We start from the raw sequence: 13,575 nt of genomic DNA, 5'->3' as shown, positions 1-13,575 counted from the left end.
ATTGTACTTTAATCCTTTTGCAATTATATAATTACCAATTAGCACAACCAGAGCGATCAATAAATATTTCGGTACACGACAATTTAATGAATAACGATGTGTCTTAGGTTGTTAACATCTGCTGACCTAATATTAAATTTAAGTTAAACATTTTTTTTTTTTTAATAATAATTAGTAAATAATATTCAATATGAAATTTTTGAAGAAAAAATTCTCCACCATACAGAAGTGTATCGCTGACCGATTTTATACTTGAAAAAAAGAAAAAAATTGTTTTATGCTGTAAAATTATTTTGTGTATAGATTGGAACCATGCACATTCAAGTTGTTATATATACATGTATAAATATGTAATATATACTTCTGCGTGAGCAAAAATCCTACACTCTTTATACTGTCTTTTATTTAATTATTTGTTGTAAAATGTACATTTATTTTGCTTTTTTTACATTATTATTATTACTATTACTATTATTATTATTATTATTATTATTATTATTTTATTATTATATTTATTAAAAGTTGTCTATGTATTATCTAACTCTCAAAATATCAATATCAAGTCTATATTTTAATACGTCAGCGTTTATATATTATACAAATATTGTAATGGTAAATTTTCATATTTTTAAATTTCAATGACACGTTTTTGTTGTATGTAAAAAAAATGAACTTTATATAAAAAAAAGTGATAATCGATTTATAAGGTCTTTCAGTGTAATACACAGTTTACTTATTATGTATTATACTAATTGTAAATTATATTACATAATAAGTATACAATTTAACCCATAAACTATTTATAGAAACTCGATTAGCTATGCTTTTTGCTGAATTTATTGAAAAGTCTAATTAATCAAGTTCGATAATTGTTTATGTGTTTCAGTATCATAATTCAATAATAATATTTTATTATATTTTTTTTTATTTTGTGATAACTTTCATAACCAAAAGTATGGTAAGGCTGGAATTAATGTTTGTACATTGTTAACTACTGTTATGAAAAGAAAAAGTGTATAAAAAATAATTATGAAGTGTATTGCATTTTATGTAATAAAAAAAAATGATATTTTATAAAAAAAAAATATCTTTATAAACATTGATGTGTTATTATTGTTTTTTATGTTGGATCAAATCAATAGTATGTAGGCCACTTTTAACTCATTGACGCTAAGATACGAAAAATGTTTTATGTGGTATGAATTTGTAATTAAGAGAGGCCTGAATGACTAAGGCTGTGCTTTTCAATTTAAAAGTTTTGGGGCCAGTACATATTATCAATTATATCTGTTGATAAGTATTTGAGTATTTAATTATAAATTAAATGTTTAAAAAGTCATGTTAATGAAGTAGGTACTTAATTATTTAAAGATCCAATAATTAGTATATTATTTAATTTAAAAAGTTTTATATGTTTTTAAGCTTTTATAACTTAATTTATTATTTTCTTTATTGCATGGAAAAATATTGAATTATGGGTATATTTTTACAGATTTATATTTAATATTTATTGTATTATAATGTTCAATTTGTATTTAATTTTTACATTGATATCACAGTATTTTATCAAAAAAATATTTTTATTTTTATTAATAAATACAAATACATGTGTTAAATTGTAAAATCCAGATATAATCCAATTTTTGAGCAATGTAGGCACCAACAATATTATGCCAATAGCTTACAACTGGTTAGTAGTTCTCACACTTTTTATTTATGAGTACCACCTACTCAATTATAATTGGCCTTACAATTTAAAAATTAATGGATCCAATGAGGTTTTGAGGCCAAGATAGGTGCTTCATATGAATACCATCCATACCGTTTGTAAAGTTCATTTATATAGTTTTGTCTGTAGATACCAGGAGGTCTAAAATAGAAAATATATATACATATAATTTAACAATATAATACATAATTATACAGAATATAATAATATGTAATAAGTAAACAGTGACATAATTATTAGGAAGGTGGTGATAAGGAGATAACTTTCTTAGAGGTTTTTTGCTAATGACGCTATTTTGTATTTCCATTTATAAGAATATTCTGCTAAATAATTTAAAACTTTAACTTTCAACATAATATTTTATCTAATAATAATATTACACACATAATACAAACTCATATGTTTAGTATAAATTATTATTTATGAAACTATAGTTATTTGTTCAATAACTAACTTTAATGACTTAGAATCGTGATTATACCTAATTAAAAGGTCTAATATTACCATACACTTAAAAATTTTCAATGGAAGAATCATTGATTGTTTCAATAAAAAAAAAAGAAGTAGATAAAGTTAGTTAATGGAAATACTATTTTCTATTTTACATTTATTGATCTTAAAAGAAACTTCATATTTAAAAAAAAAAATACAAACATTAGTTATGGGAAAATTTGAATGTAAATTTAAATCAAGTATTTTTTTTATTTATTTTAGGACATAAAATTCCATGTAAGCTGTTAAGAGTTTGCAAATTAAATTGTTTTTATAATTATAATTTAAAAAAATTAAAGGTGCCAATAAAGAATATATTGTACATAAAGCATATATTTATTTTTAATGACCTATATATAAAATTTATCTTTATATAATTTAAAAGTTTATACCCCTCAAACCAAATTCCTTATTATACCACTGTAAGTTATACATTTTAAATTACCTAGCAGCTGCAAAATGATGTATCGCACTTACTACATCAAAATTTAATACTTCCACTAAATAAGAAACTATAAAAAATCCTGTTCGGTTAAAACCATGAGTACAATGAACACCTAAAAAAAATAATTATTTGATTTCAAACTATATAGTTAATTATTATTACATTAATTAAAAAAAATTAATTGTACCAATAAACTGTGAAAAATTGTTTTTTAGAAAATTTGAACAAATATTAAAAAACAATTCAATTATTTCTCGATTAGGCAAATCTCCATGACCAGCGCAAGGTATTTTTTCATAAGCACATCCCATATTTTGTATTTCAATTGTATTATAGTATCGTGTAGTATTAGTAAGATCAATCCATAAACCAATACTTTGCTATAAACATTTTACGTATTTACAAAGCTGACATAATTTAATGTATTAATATTAATAACAGTATAACACTTTTAAGTTGGTTAAATTAAATAAAAATATATTTTTTGGAACCGTAGTGTAGTAGCATACAATCTATTATATCTTATTTTATACAGTAACCACCAAAACTTTACTTTTTGATGAAGAGACACCTCCCTTATAATACACATAATAATAAAAATAAACTAAAATATTTAAATTAAAAAATAATAAAATTTCAAAATACTTAAGCTTAAACGAGAGATTTGTGCTTAGATATTTGACTTAATTGTTTCCACATTAGGTTTTAAATTTCAACATTTTATCTTGAGAGATATTTGTTATATGTAATGACGAACAGAAAATGTTTTATACAAATAAATTAAGCTAACAGAATTAGAAACAATATCGCTTGTTTTTGGAATTTTTGATATTATTCAGATTTAATTTATCATATATGTCTATAAATGTGTTACATAGATTTTTATTTAATGAAAACCTTATTAGTTCATCATCGCTTATATTTTACTATTAAAAATTTACCATGGTTTATCAAATTCAATAAGCTAAAATATGTTTTATTTACTGTTAAATCTTTGGTGACCCATGCTAAACATTCATGACCTCAGGTTGTATACCACTGCTGTCAACTAACTTAAAGTCCCGATATAAATTTTTACAAAATACATATTCAGGGGCAGATTGGAGATATTTTTTGTCTCAAAAAATATAAATATCTAAGCAACCCACAATAAGCTTTTATTAAAAAAAAAATCTATAGTTCTTGATAGTTTTGGACCAGAGCAATTATTCTATTGGCTTTAATAAAGTAGTATACTACCTAAGAAACAAATGCACAACAAAGTTATGAAATCTTAAATTATCAACTTACAATTCCATAAGTACCTAATGCAATGCATAACATCTAACAAATCAATTAATATGATTATTTAAAAGAGCTTAATTTTAGAATATCCAATACTTAATAAATATGTATTTTGTGAAGCAATATACTTTCACTGCTTGATTGTTTGATAATTCCATTTTCCATTAGAATCTATATTATTGAGTATTGTTTATTGAAAGCCATAAACATAAAAGTTTCTAATTTAATTTATTATAATTTGCAAGGAAGTTTAAACAAGGGCAATATAAAAAAATAAAGCAATTCCTCCAATAATAGTTTAAAGACATATCTAAGTTGAAAATAGCTTAAAAAGACATTTTATACAAATTTTAATTAATGATAAGCATAATTATAAAGTGTATACTTCATTAAAGGAGTAAACAGAACAGTTTTTCCATACTGTTTATTTTAATATTTGTATCATCAATATCTAATTGGTGTTTTTTTTCATCAAAATTTAATATTCTATGTATGAATTAGTCATTAGATAATGATTTTTAATTTCAATCCAACTTATTAGAAAATTTTCTAATACGCCAATATGTCCCTGTAGATATTTAATATAGTGGGACAAATCTTAATAATAATATTTATTTAAAAACTGCTAAGCAAGTTAACCAATAAAATAAATATATAATTTATTAACACTGTATTTAAATACATGAACAACTTTTGTCTATATTAAAAATTAATAGGTAAGTTATTAAATAAGATTTTAAAATAATGTAATTTTATATTATGGTTAGGTAATACCTGATATGAAAACATATGTCTAAATACCATTTGAGGATTGAATCTCTTATCGATTGCTATTTTATTGTCATATTTATAATCTAATGGTGTTTTGAATGCCACAAATGCATTGGCTATCCCTGAAATAGCTATAGGAGGGCAATTCATCCAATCATTAGGGATTTTATTTTTTTTTGATGATCCCTTATTGGATCTATTATGGTCATTACGATTGACTCCTGCAAATTACCAGTATTGTATTTATTTATAAAAATATTTCAATACCTAATTGATTTAATGTTATTCAAATCAATCAAATCCATCTTAAATAAAACACTATAATATATTTATATAAATATTATTTTTACCTGACATTTAAATGTTTCTTTGTAGTACAAGTGGCTAAGTGGGGTAGCCGATAGGTACTTAATAAGCAAACAAAAATACTAAATAGCTATTGATATTGTTAAAAATTAAAAAAAAAATTTTTATTACTTTTATTATCTTTTATCTATACTAAATTTCATGATAGATACAATCAACATTCGAATCATTTAACAGTTGTAACCGTGATGTAGATAAAACGGTGTACCCACTATCAGCAAAAGAAATAAATGAGTACAAATATATAGTATAAATATTTATTTCACAAGTTTCTAATTCTAGTTTTAAATACTTGGGAAGCTTAATAACATCAGACGGAAGAAGCTCGCAGGAAATTAAATAAAGAATCGGGCAAGCAAAGACAGCTTTTATCAAGAAAAAGAAAATTTTGGTTTCAAAAAAAATTAGCAGAGCAACAAAAAAGACATTTCTAAAAACATTTGTGTGGAGTGTCGCATTATACGGCTGCGAGACATGGGTTATTAATGAAAAGGAAAAAAGATCCCTTGAAGCATTCGAAATGTGGTGCTGGACACATATTGAAAAAATAAACTGAACAGAAAGAGTAATAAATGAAGATGTAATGACCCAACTTGAAACAAGATCCATACTTAAAGCCATAAAGCGACGACGATGCGACATGATGGGACACGTTTTACGCCATGACGAAGAATTGCATCATACTATAATAGAAGGTGCAATTGAAGGACAGAAACCACCAGGAAGACCTAGAAACTCATACATATCTCAACTGAAAAATGACGCAGGGATTGATACTTACGCCGGATTAAAAAGACTCGCCGAAGATCGTGATAAATGGAGAGTGAAGTTAAAAACATTGTAAACCAACCAAATATAGGTTGAAAAAAAATATTTATTATTAGGTATTTAATACTATAGTGGTATCGTTGTATCAAACATGTGACTTATGAAATAAATAATTCCCAGTTTTTCGGGAAACTAGAAAAATATTAAAAATCAGAAGATTAATGTAATTAACATGTTGAAACGTCAATATATTCAGAAAAATAAACTCTACGAAATAGCTATCTTCAACTTTTTTTTAAATAATTAAATAAAAAAATATATTTTTAACTTTTTTACCAAAATATTAAAATAAATTAAAACATGAAATATTTGTAGTTCTTGTCCTTGTGAATCTTATTAAAAAATCAGAATTATGATATATCCATTATTTCAGGAGATATCGCAGTGATGGGTAAATCCTCACAGGACTGTATAGTGTATATTATAATATTTCTATTGGCTAGTTAAGACTAAATGGATTAGCATCTTTAAATATTTATCGTGAAGTCAAAGTAACAGTAGAAGAAAGTAATACAAAAATTGTCATTTAATAAAATACGACAAACGGATTTTAATTTATAATCTATTATTTCCTTTTTATTACTAACTATTGACTATATTATACCGACATAATATATAGTGTAAACATATTAATTAATTAAAATAAAAGTTATATAGTTTTTACGTATTATATATAATATTCAATGTTTATAATAAACACCTCCCCCCTGAAAATCCATAGATTTTCCAGTCGGCCTGGAAGAATTAGTGGTCCAATACTTGAACAGTGCCCATGGGGGTTAGGCTATTTTTGGCTTACCGTTAAATTTTAAAAAGGGGCCCCCACATGAAAAAAAATAGTCTAAAAAGGGCCCTATTACCGTAATACGAAGGGAGGCCCATCGGGAAATGCTCAGTTTCCCGATAGGCCTATCCGCCCATGAGTCAGTGCCCTTAATTTTTTTGACACATTAACATACTAGGTGCATACATTCAAATTGTAAAAATTGTAAATTCAAAACTGTATAATATGTATATATACCTATTACCAGTGGCGGTTTTGGTTGTATATTTTAGTGAGATGAATTATATACCCCCCCCCCCTATCATAACAAAAATTAAACAGTACGAATGGAATTTAAAAATATAAAAATAGTTATAATATAATATAATTTTAATTATATATATATATATGTATTACAACAATAACAATTGATTGTTTATTTTTTTGTTGAACCTGCCGCACTGCCGCAGTGCCCTTAGCGGTGGCTGCGGACTGTCTATAATGGTAAATCTATTTTCAGTACGTAGAGGCGATGACAAAACGTGCCTCACTATGATTATTGCGCATGCGTAATTCTACTTAATTAACCAGTCGCGTACATATGCATGTGTGTGTAATTTGTGTACTCAAGTACAAAATCAGAGGCGACGTAAAACGGTACCTCTCTGACGTCATTGGAAATACGCCGAAATACCGGCGTTCGTTTTACGTGCATTTCTTATCGGTTTATCGATATTTTTGATAATATACACGGAATGGGTACAATAAAATAATAAATAATAATTCAAATTAAAGTGAAACGAAGAAGCATTTTTTCTCAAATAAAGTCATAAATACGTTAAAAATTATTAGCAAAATATATGCAATTAGTGAACCAAGAAGTTCAAATTTTGAGTATTATTTACCACAAAATTTTAGGTGAGGCGTCGCCTAATAGACTATTATCTATACAAATAGAATTAAGTTGTATGTGCAATTAATGTGCTAGACATAGGTACTTGTATATTTTTGAAGTTAAAAATAAAATTACATATTATATTAATAGTTAGGTAATACATACCTAATGCTTGTTTTTATATGTAACTATGCATATAAACTTAGTAGGTAATATATAAATTTATAATTATGTAATAATTATTGATAAATGAATTTTCCTATTTCCCATTGACGATAGACCATTGTTTATACTATAGAGTATAGACTCTTTAGTACTTCTTTAGTCATACTAGGTAGTAGGTAAGTACATATATTTTGACATTTTGTGAACAATGTTTTAGTCAGATAAATAAATCAAAAAAAATTATGCGATGGTACACAAATATTTTTATTTTATTTCACTATTACGACAAATATAGTTTTCATGATCTCCACGAATATAATGATAGAGCTAAATATAATATACACAAATTTTAAATTTTACTATTCCCCTAAAAAGATTCCGGTTTGCCCCGTGCGCACGTCTATGGATGTCCATTGTATCTATCTCCAATATTAATGATGATAAACTACGCTTGTAACGTAGTTTTCATAATTAATTTCACTTAAATATGTCTACACTATTTTTTATATTCATTCGCTGAATGCTGAAATGATTTTGAATAAAACTGCGTATCCGTTGATTAGAGAAAAAAAAATCACCATATCGGTATTAGTAGGTACCTACTTATATAGCACATTAATCGATCAATCACATAGCGCCGACCTCTAGGTATTATAATAAGGAATGTCAATTTATAATTGATTGTACTTATATAGACTATAATATTTGCACAGGCATAATTGGCATAAGTATACTATAGGCAAATGGCGATTTTTTATTATAAATGAACAGAATGATGCATAATATGTATATCTATAGAAGTAATGAAGTATAGATTAAAATATTCTATAAATATTAACTTATACTTAACGTACTTATATATATTATTGCCCATTATAAACTTATATCGTCCTTTAAAATTTGCATTATTAAATATTTAATAAAGGCGTATTTTGGAATATCGAGTTGGATCTGGGTGAGTTTTACAGCATTATCTATGGCTTATGCCATGACCCATAGTGGGAATTTACCCCCCTCCCCCTTACATATAAATTATTAATGTATTATAAAATAATTTAATCATAAACATCTTAATATCTTATATATAAAATAAAAATACCCAACAAAACTGCCTTACGTTCATTTTATAAATTTTATTATTTTATACAATAGGTGTATTCAATAAATTACCTATATTAATTAAATCAATGTATATTGGTAATATCTAGTTATAGATATACGCATATTTTTTCAGTTTTATAATGTATCCTGCGATGAATTATTTCCAAAAATACTTTAATAATATTTAAGCTAATAGACAATCATATATCAAATAATGAGATATATATATATATATATATATATAACATATTAACATGTAAATTCGTGTAAGTACTAGTATTCGACAGAGATTATCGAGGAACTTACTTACTATAAGTTATATATTTTAAGTAAATTATATAGATACAGGTGGTACAGTAGAAATCGGTTTCAATAGAAAGTGTGAAAAGGATTATAAAGTTATGTTTTTAATTTTCACTATATGTCTATATAATATGTAAGTAAATAATATGTATAATAATATTATAATCAATTGATTCAATCATGTTATAAAAATTACAATGAATTAATACTATGCTCCTATACCTATTATCGCGAGTTCTTATAATGTTGTTATAATTTATTATTCGATCGTGCAGTTGCTGTTAGTTTGAGAGAGTAGCACACTAGCACGCGAGCGTGGCCAACGATATAGACTAGACATATATATATATATAGTGTGGTCAAATTACCACTATAGTAATACATTTTCTGATGTATCCGTTAAATGTATGGAATACCGAATATTTAAACGACAAACCAATATTTTTAATTTTACATTGTTAATGTGATTTCAGAGTATTATAGGTACACAAATGTGGAGTGTTAGGCTTATATGCAAATATGCATCTGCTGATTGCTAACGGTTAGTTATTAGTTCAATTGATGATTGGTACTTTATATTATTGTTCAGTGGCGTACTATGTGCCAATTTACCACCAGCATGGGCGCATGAGTGCATATACAACTGGTCAACTGGAACATTTTTTAGGTGGCCAGGTAGTTTTAATTGACATAAATAATACAAATAGAGGAATTTTAATTTACAAATACATATTTATTATTACATTATACACATAGTAAATTAAGCAAAATGCATAATAAAATGTTTTTGAAATTTCACTATGGGCGCAGGCCTAGGGGGCCCCCTCTTTATACGCCATTGTTATTGTTTATAAACGTGCAGATTTTGAAGTCCGGGTAAAAACGATATTAATTTATTCATATCAAATATATACATATAATTAAACATACCTATGTTAATATGTTATCTTTTATACAAAATATATAATACATAATATTTAAATCAACATGATGATGGTCCGATTATATACCATAAATCATTATGTATTTATATTTTATGTAAACCCATGCGTAGGATTTCTTTGTGAAGGAGTTATGAAAATAAAATTATTTTTTTTAAAAAAGTATTATATATTTATATTTATATTAATTTTTTAAGTATGAAATGTGCGCGCATACTAAAGTGTTTATTAATTATTGTTTTTTTGATCATACATTAAAATTTTATCAGTTATCAGGAGTCTTCCAGAAGTAAACATGTAAAAATCCTTTTAATTCGATAAAACCAATAACTTTTAATGACCTAGATGCAAAAAAAAGCATTGGGGGATCGACTCTCTTCACCCCCTTTGCGCACGGTCTTATACTTAAAAGTACATAGGTACATGAATACATGATATAGAATACGGTAACGGTAACACTATACTGGCGATTTTCAGGGATAAAAATAAAAATTTAAAATATTGTATTCAGAAAAACAAAAAATAATAAAATTTTCTAAATACGATAACAGGTACAAAAAACTATTATTATTCCTAGAAAAAACATTAAATTCATAAAACAAAAATCTTGAGAGCGATGACGGTTTTGCGACGCACCGACCGCAAAGCATTCAGTGGTTGCCAAACGGTTGCTGCGTAGGATGTCGGAAATGTGGGGGGGAAGGTAGACGCGACACCAAATGGGCGGCGTCGGACTTGGTTGCGCCGGGCGCACCGCCGCACCCAGTCATCAATCAAACGTCGTGTTGTTCGGTTCTATCGATACGCTTACACAGTATTCGGGCCGCGGTGCGTTTCATCGTGCATTCCGGTCGGCGGTGACGGCGTCTGATATCGCGGACGGTAAACGAGAAACAAAATAACGTAGGACTCGCTTGAGAACGGTCATCTTCGCGATAACAATAAAGTTAGTACGGACAATAGTATTGTGTCGCGGATCCGGGTTTTAAAATGCAAAGTTCGCGTTTCCGGTAGCGTCGCCAAAGACGACGTGTACCGCCCGGTGTTATTAATATTTTAAAACTTTCGTTTCATAAGCAGTTCTTTAGGATCATCGGTCCATGGTTGTACGATTTTGGCGTTTCACATCTATTTACTTCGTAGGTGTAATGCGAGCGGACGCACGACTTAAATTTTAATAACGCGATATTGGTTATTTATTATAATAAATTATCAGCGGACCATATTGATCTCTACCAATTCTACATCGAATCTGCAGCTGGTCGCTACACTATGGTTACCTACCTCAGCTATCACTATCTCAGCTGCAGTACATTTGGGGATCACACAACACAGAGTAAATACCTACCACTTATTAGTTTCTAGTTCTAGTATTGTAATATGCCCATACATATTGTAGTCTTTCATTTATTATGATAGCCTATTGATACCAATTTCAGTAAAAAATACTATTAGTTCTAATGTATTATCGCATCGAAGGTACATAGTCATGTAATATTGTTTGGTTGAATGTTTCTGTGAGCACATAAGACAGTCATAGGGTGTGTGATTTGATAATGGTAAAAAAAAAACACAATTGGAACATGCTCTATTTTTTCATTTACAAATGACATACATTTTATACCATTGATTGTGTCAATAAATTGTTATCGAATAATTGATTTTTAAACCAAAATGTCTTTAATAGACTAACATTATGGTTATTAACTAAACATACTTAAAATAGTCTTACCCATCTCTTATCTCTTATAGCCTATGCTTAGGAAGATGAAGAAGTTATGGTTAAGTCCATAATGTTATATTTAGTACAGACTAATATGCAAATAATGTACAAATACAAAAAGGTAGCCTATGTGTTTTTTAATTAAGAAAATACTAGGTATTTTAGAGATACAAATACCTAGATGTACTTAATATTATGACTTATTATTTACTTTATTTATTTATAGTTACTTATTGGTACTTATTAAACATTTTGAATTGAGTATGAATAATTGCTTGAAATGTTACATAGTATTAGTTAAGGTACCTAATAGTCCTATAAAAAGATACATTTACCCAGGTTTAAATTTGTTTATGAATTAAATGAATTTATTAAGATACCTAGGTACCTATGATTATCTCTGTTTATTATAATTATTTATCAATAAAATATTTTTGATTTAAAACATATTAAAATAAATACTTAATTGATTGAACTCCCCTTGTGGGGGGAGGGGGATAAACATAAAATAAACACAATTCGAAAAAAAAACTTATATTCACTAAGAAATTATATTAATGGTCAAATCAATAATAACTATATGTGTATCATACTATATAGCAATTTATACTTATTGGATATATTTATTTTATAGTATACAATTAAAATTTAAAAATAATATGTTCAATATTTTATAAATTGGACATTAAATTTACTAACATATCTAGGTAGATTGTTATGTATATCAATTTATAAAAAGTTCTTTTGGAAATAAGATATCACCTTGGATAATGCTGAAAAAAATTTGGTTCATCTGTTGACTGTTTTATCTTCTGTATAATTATGCCTTTTAAAGATATTTAAATTAAACCATTTCTCAAACTATATATGATAAAAATAATATAAATGATCATCCAAACTAATTTTTACTCTAGATATATTATGTTTAATAATATCTAAATTTAGATAAGTATAAAAGTGTAAAATAGGTATTATACTATTCATTTCAAAAGATTTCAGAATATTATAATATATTCTAAACAATTTTCAATTATAGTATCAACTTAAGTTTAGTACTAATGAGGCTTTTAAAGATATTTTTTAACGGGTCTTTTAAGGTGACTCTCACTCTTTAGTGATATTAATGTAGTAGTTTAAATTACATATTTGTTAAAACTGACTAATCAATATGAGAGTTTACTCAGTTTTTATTTTCTATTTCTATTTCATATGTATAATATGTTGTTAAATATATCATATTGTGCATTTATGTATGGTATTAATTTAAGTATTAAGCTAAGGAATAAAAGTATAAACTGTTATTCTTATTTTTTTTTTTGCGAAACAGAGAGCGTTATCATGATATCTTGAACGACATCCCAGATGCTCTACTCTCCACCCCCCACCGCAAAAAAAAAACCAAAACGAAGACCAATAAATAGCCAAGAGACATATGCTTGTACCGATGTATGTGCATACAGTGTTGGATACTCATTAGTTTTTTCTTCCAATTCCTCTAGTAAAACAATATTAAATCTTATTCTTAATTTTATTATCAAATATAACAAACAATATTCATAAGTTTAACTGTGTACCTAATATGGTTTAATATTATACCTTGGTGTTTTGTGTCATGTATCTTTAAGACAATTATTTTGGTTTCATTTACATACTATATTATGTAAGAAAACTGTAACTTTAGATGGGCATTTAAAATATCCACGATACACATACTCTCATGTATCCATTTACCTACATACTATATTGTATTATTGATTGTAGGTAATCTC

At 26.5% G+C, this 13,575-nt stretch overlaps 2 protein-coding genes across 6 annotated transcripts in view; one reads left to right on the top strand and one right to left on the bottom strand.

Moving 5' to 3' along the window:
- Positions 1–1,568: 1,568 nt before the first annotated feature.
- LOC113553891 (mRNA-capping enzyme-like) lies at positions 1,569–5,214 on the bottom strand. Of its 2 annotated transcripts, none has more exons than XM_026957457.1 (5): positions 5,072–5,214; positions 4,752–4,942; positions 2,854–3,046; positions 2,667–2,778; positions 1,569–1,870 (listed from the first exon to the last, which is right to left on the bottom strand). In XM_026957457.1, exons 1-5 carry the CDS (start codon positions 5,076–5,078, stop codon positions 1,762–1,764), a joined length of 612 nt encoding a protein of 203 aa, XP_026813258.1. In that variant the 5' UTR covers positions 5,079–5,214; the 3' UTR covers positions 1,569–1,761. The 2 variants fall into 2 exon arrangements, with proteins under 2 accessions (XP_026813258.1, XP_026813257.1); XM_026957456.1 differs by having other exon boundaries at positions 1,572–1,870; positions 4,725–4,942.
- Positions 5,215–10,853: 5,639 nt separating this feature from the next.
- Positions 10,854–13,575, top strand: part of LOC113551734 (serine/threonine-protein phosphatase 2A regulatory subunit B'' subunit alpha) — a 36,201-nt gene continuing 33,479 nt past the window's right edge. For all 4 annotated transcript variants that reach the window (XM_026954164.1, XM_026954161.1, XM_026954167.1 and 1 more), the window contains exon 1: positions 10,854–11,419. The gene's annotated coding sequence lies outside the window, so the exon portion shown is untranslated. The remainder of the gene's footprint in view (positions 11,420–13,575) is intronic.

The sequence above is a fragment of the Rhopalosiphum maidis genome, chromosome 2 (assembly GCF_003676215.2).
Source record: "Rhopalosiphum maidis isolate BTI-1 chromosome 2, ASM367621v3, whole genome shotgun sequence".
Classification (NCBI taxonomy): domain Eukaryota; kingdom Metazoa; phylum Arthropoda; class Insecta; order Hemiptera; family Aphididae; genus Rhopalosiphum; species Rhopalosiphum maidis.
This window is presented reverse-complemented; position numbering and strand designations above follow the sequence as displayed.

Coding starts and splice junctions, on each gene's coding strand:
- LOC113553891 (XM_026957456.1), bottom strand. Junction 2,779..2,853: donor CAATTTTTCACAGTTTATTG/GTACAATTAATT, acceptor TATTTTTTTTAG/GTGTTCATTGTACTCATGGT. Junction 1,871..2,666: donor CATCATTTTGCAGCTGCTAG/GTAATTTAAAAT, acceptor TTTCTATTTTAG/ACCTCCTGGTATCTACAGAC.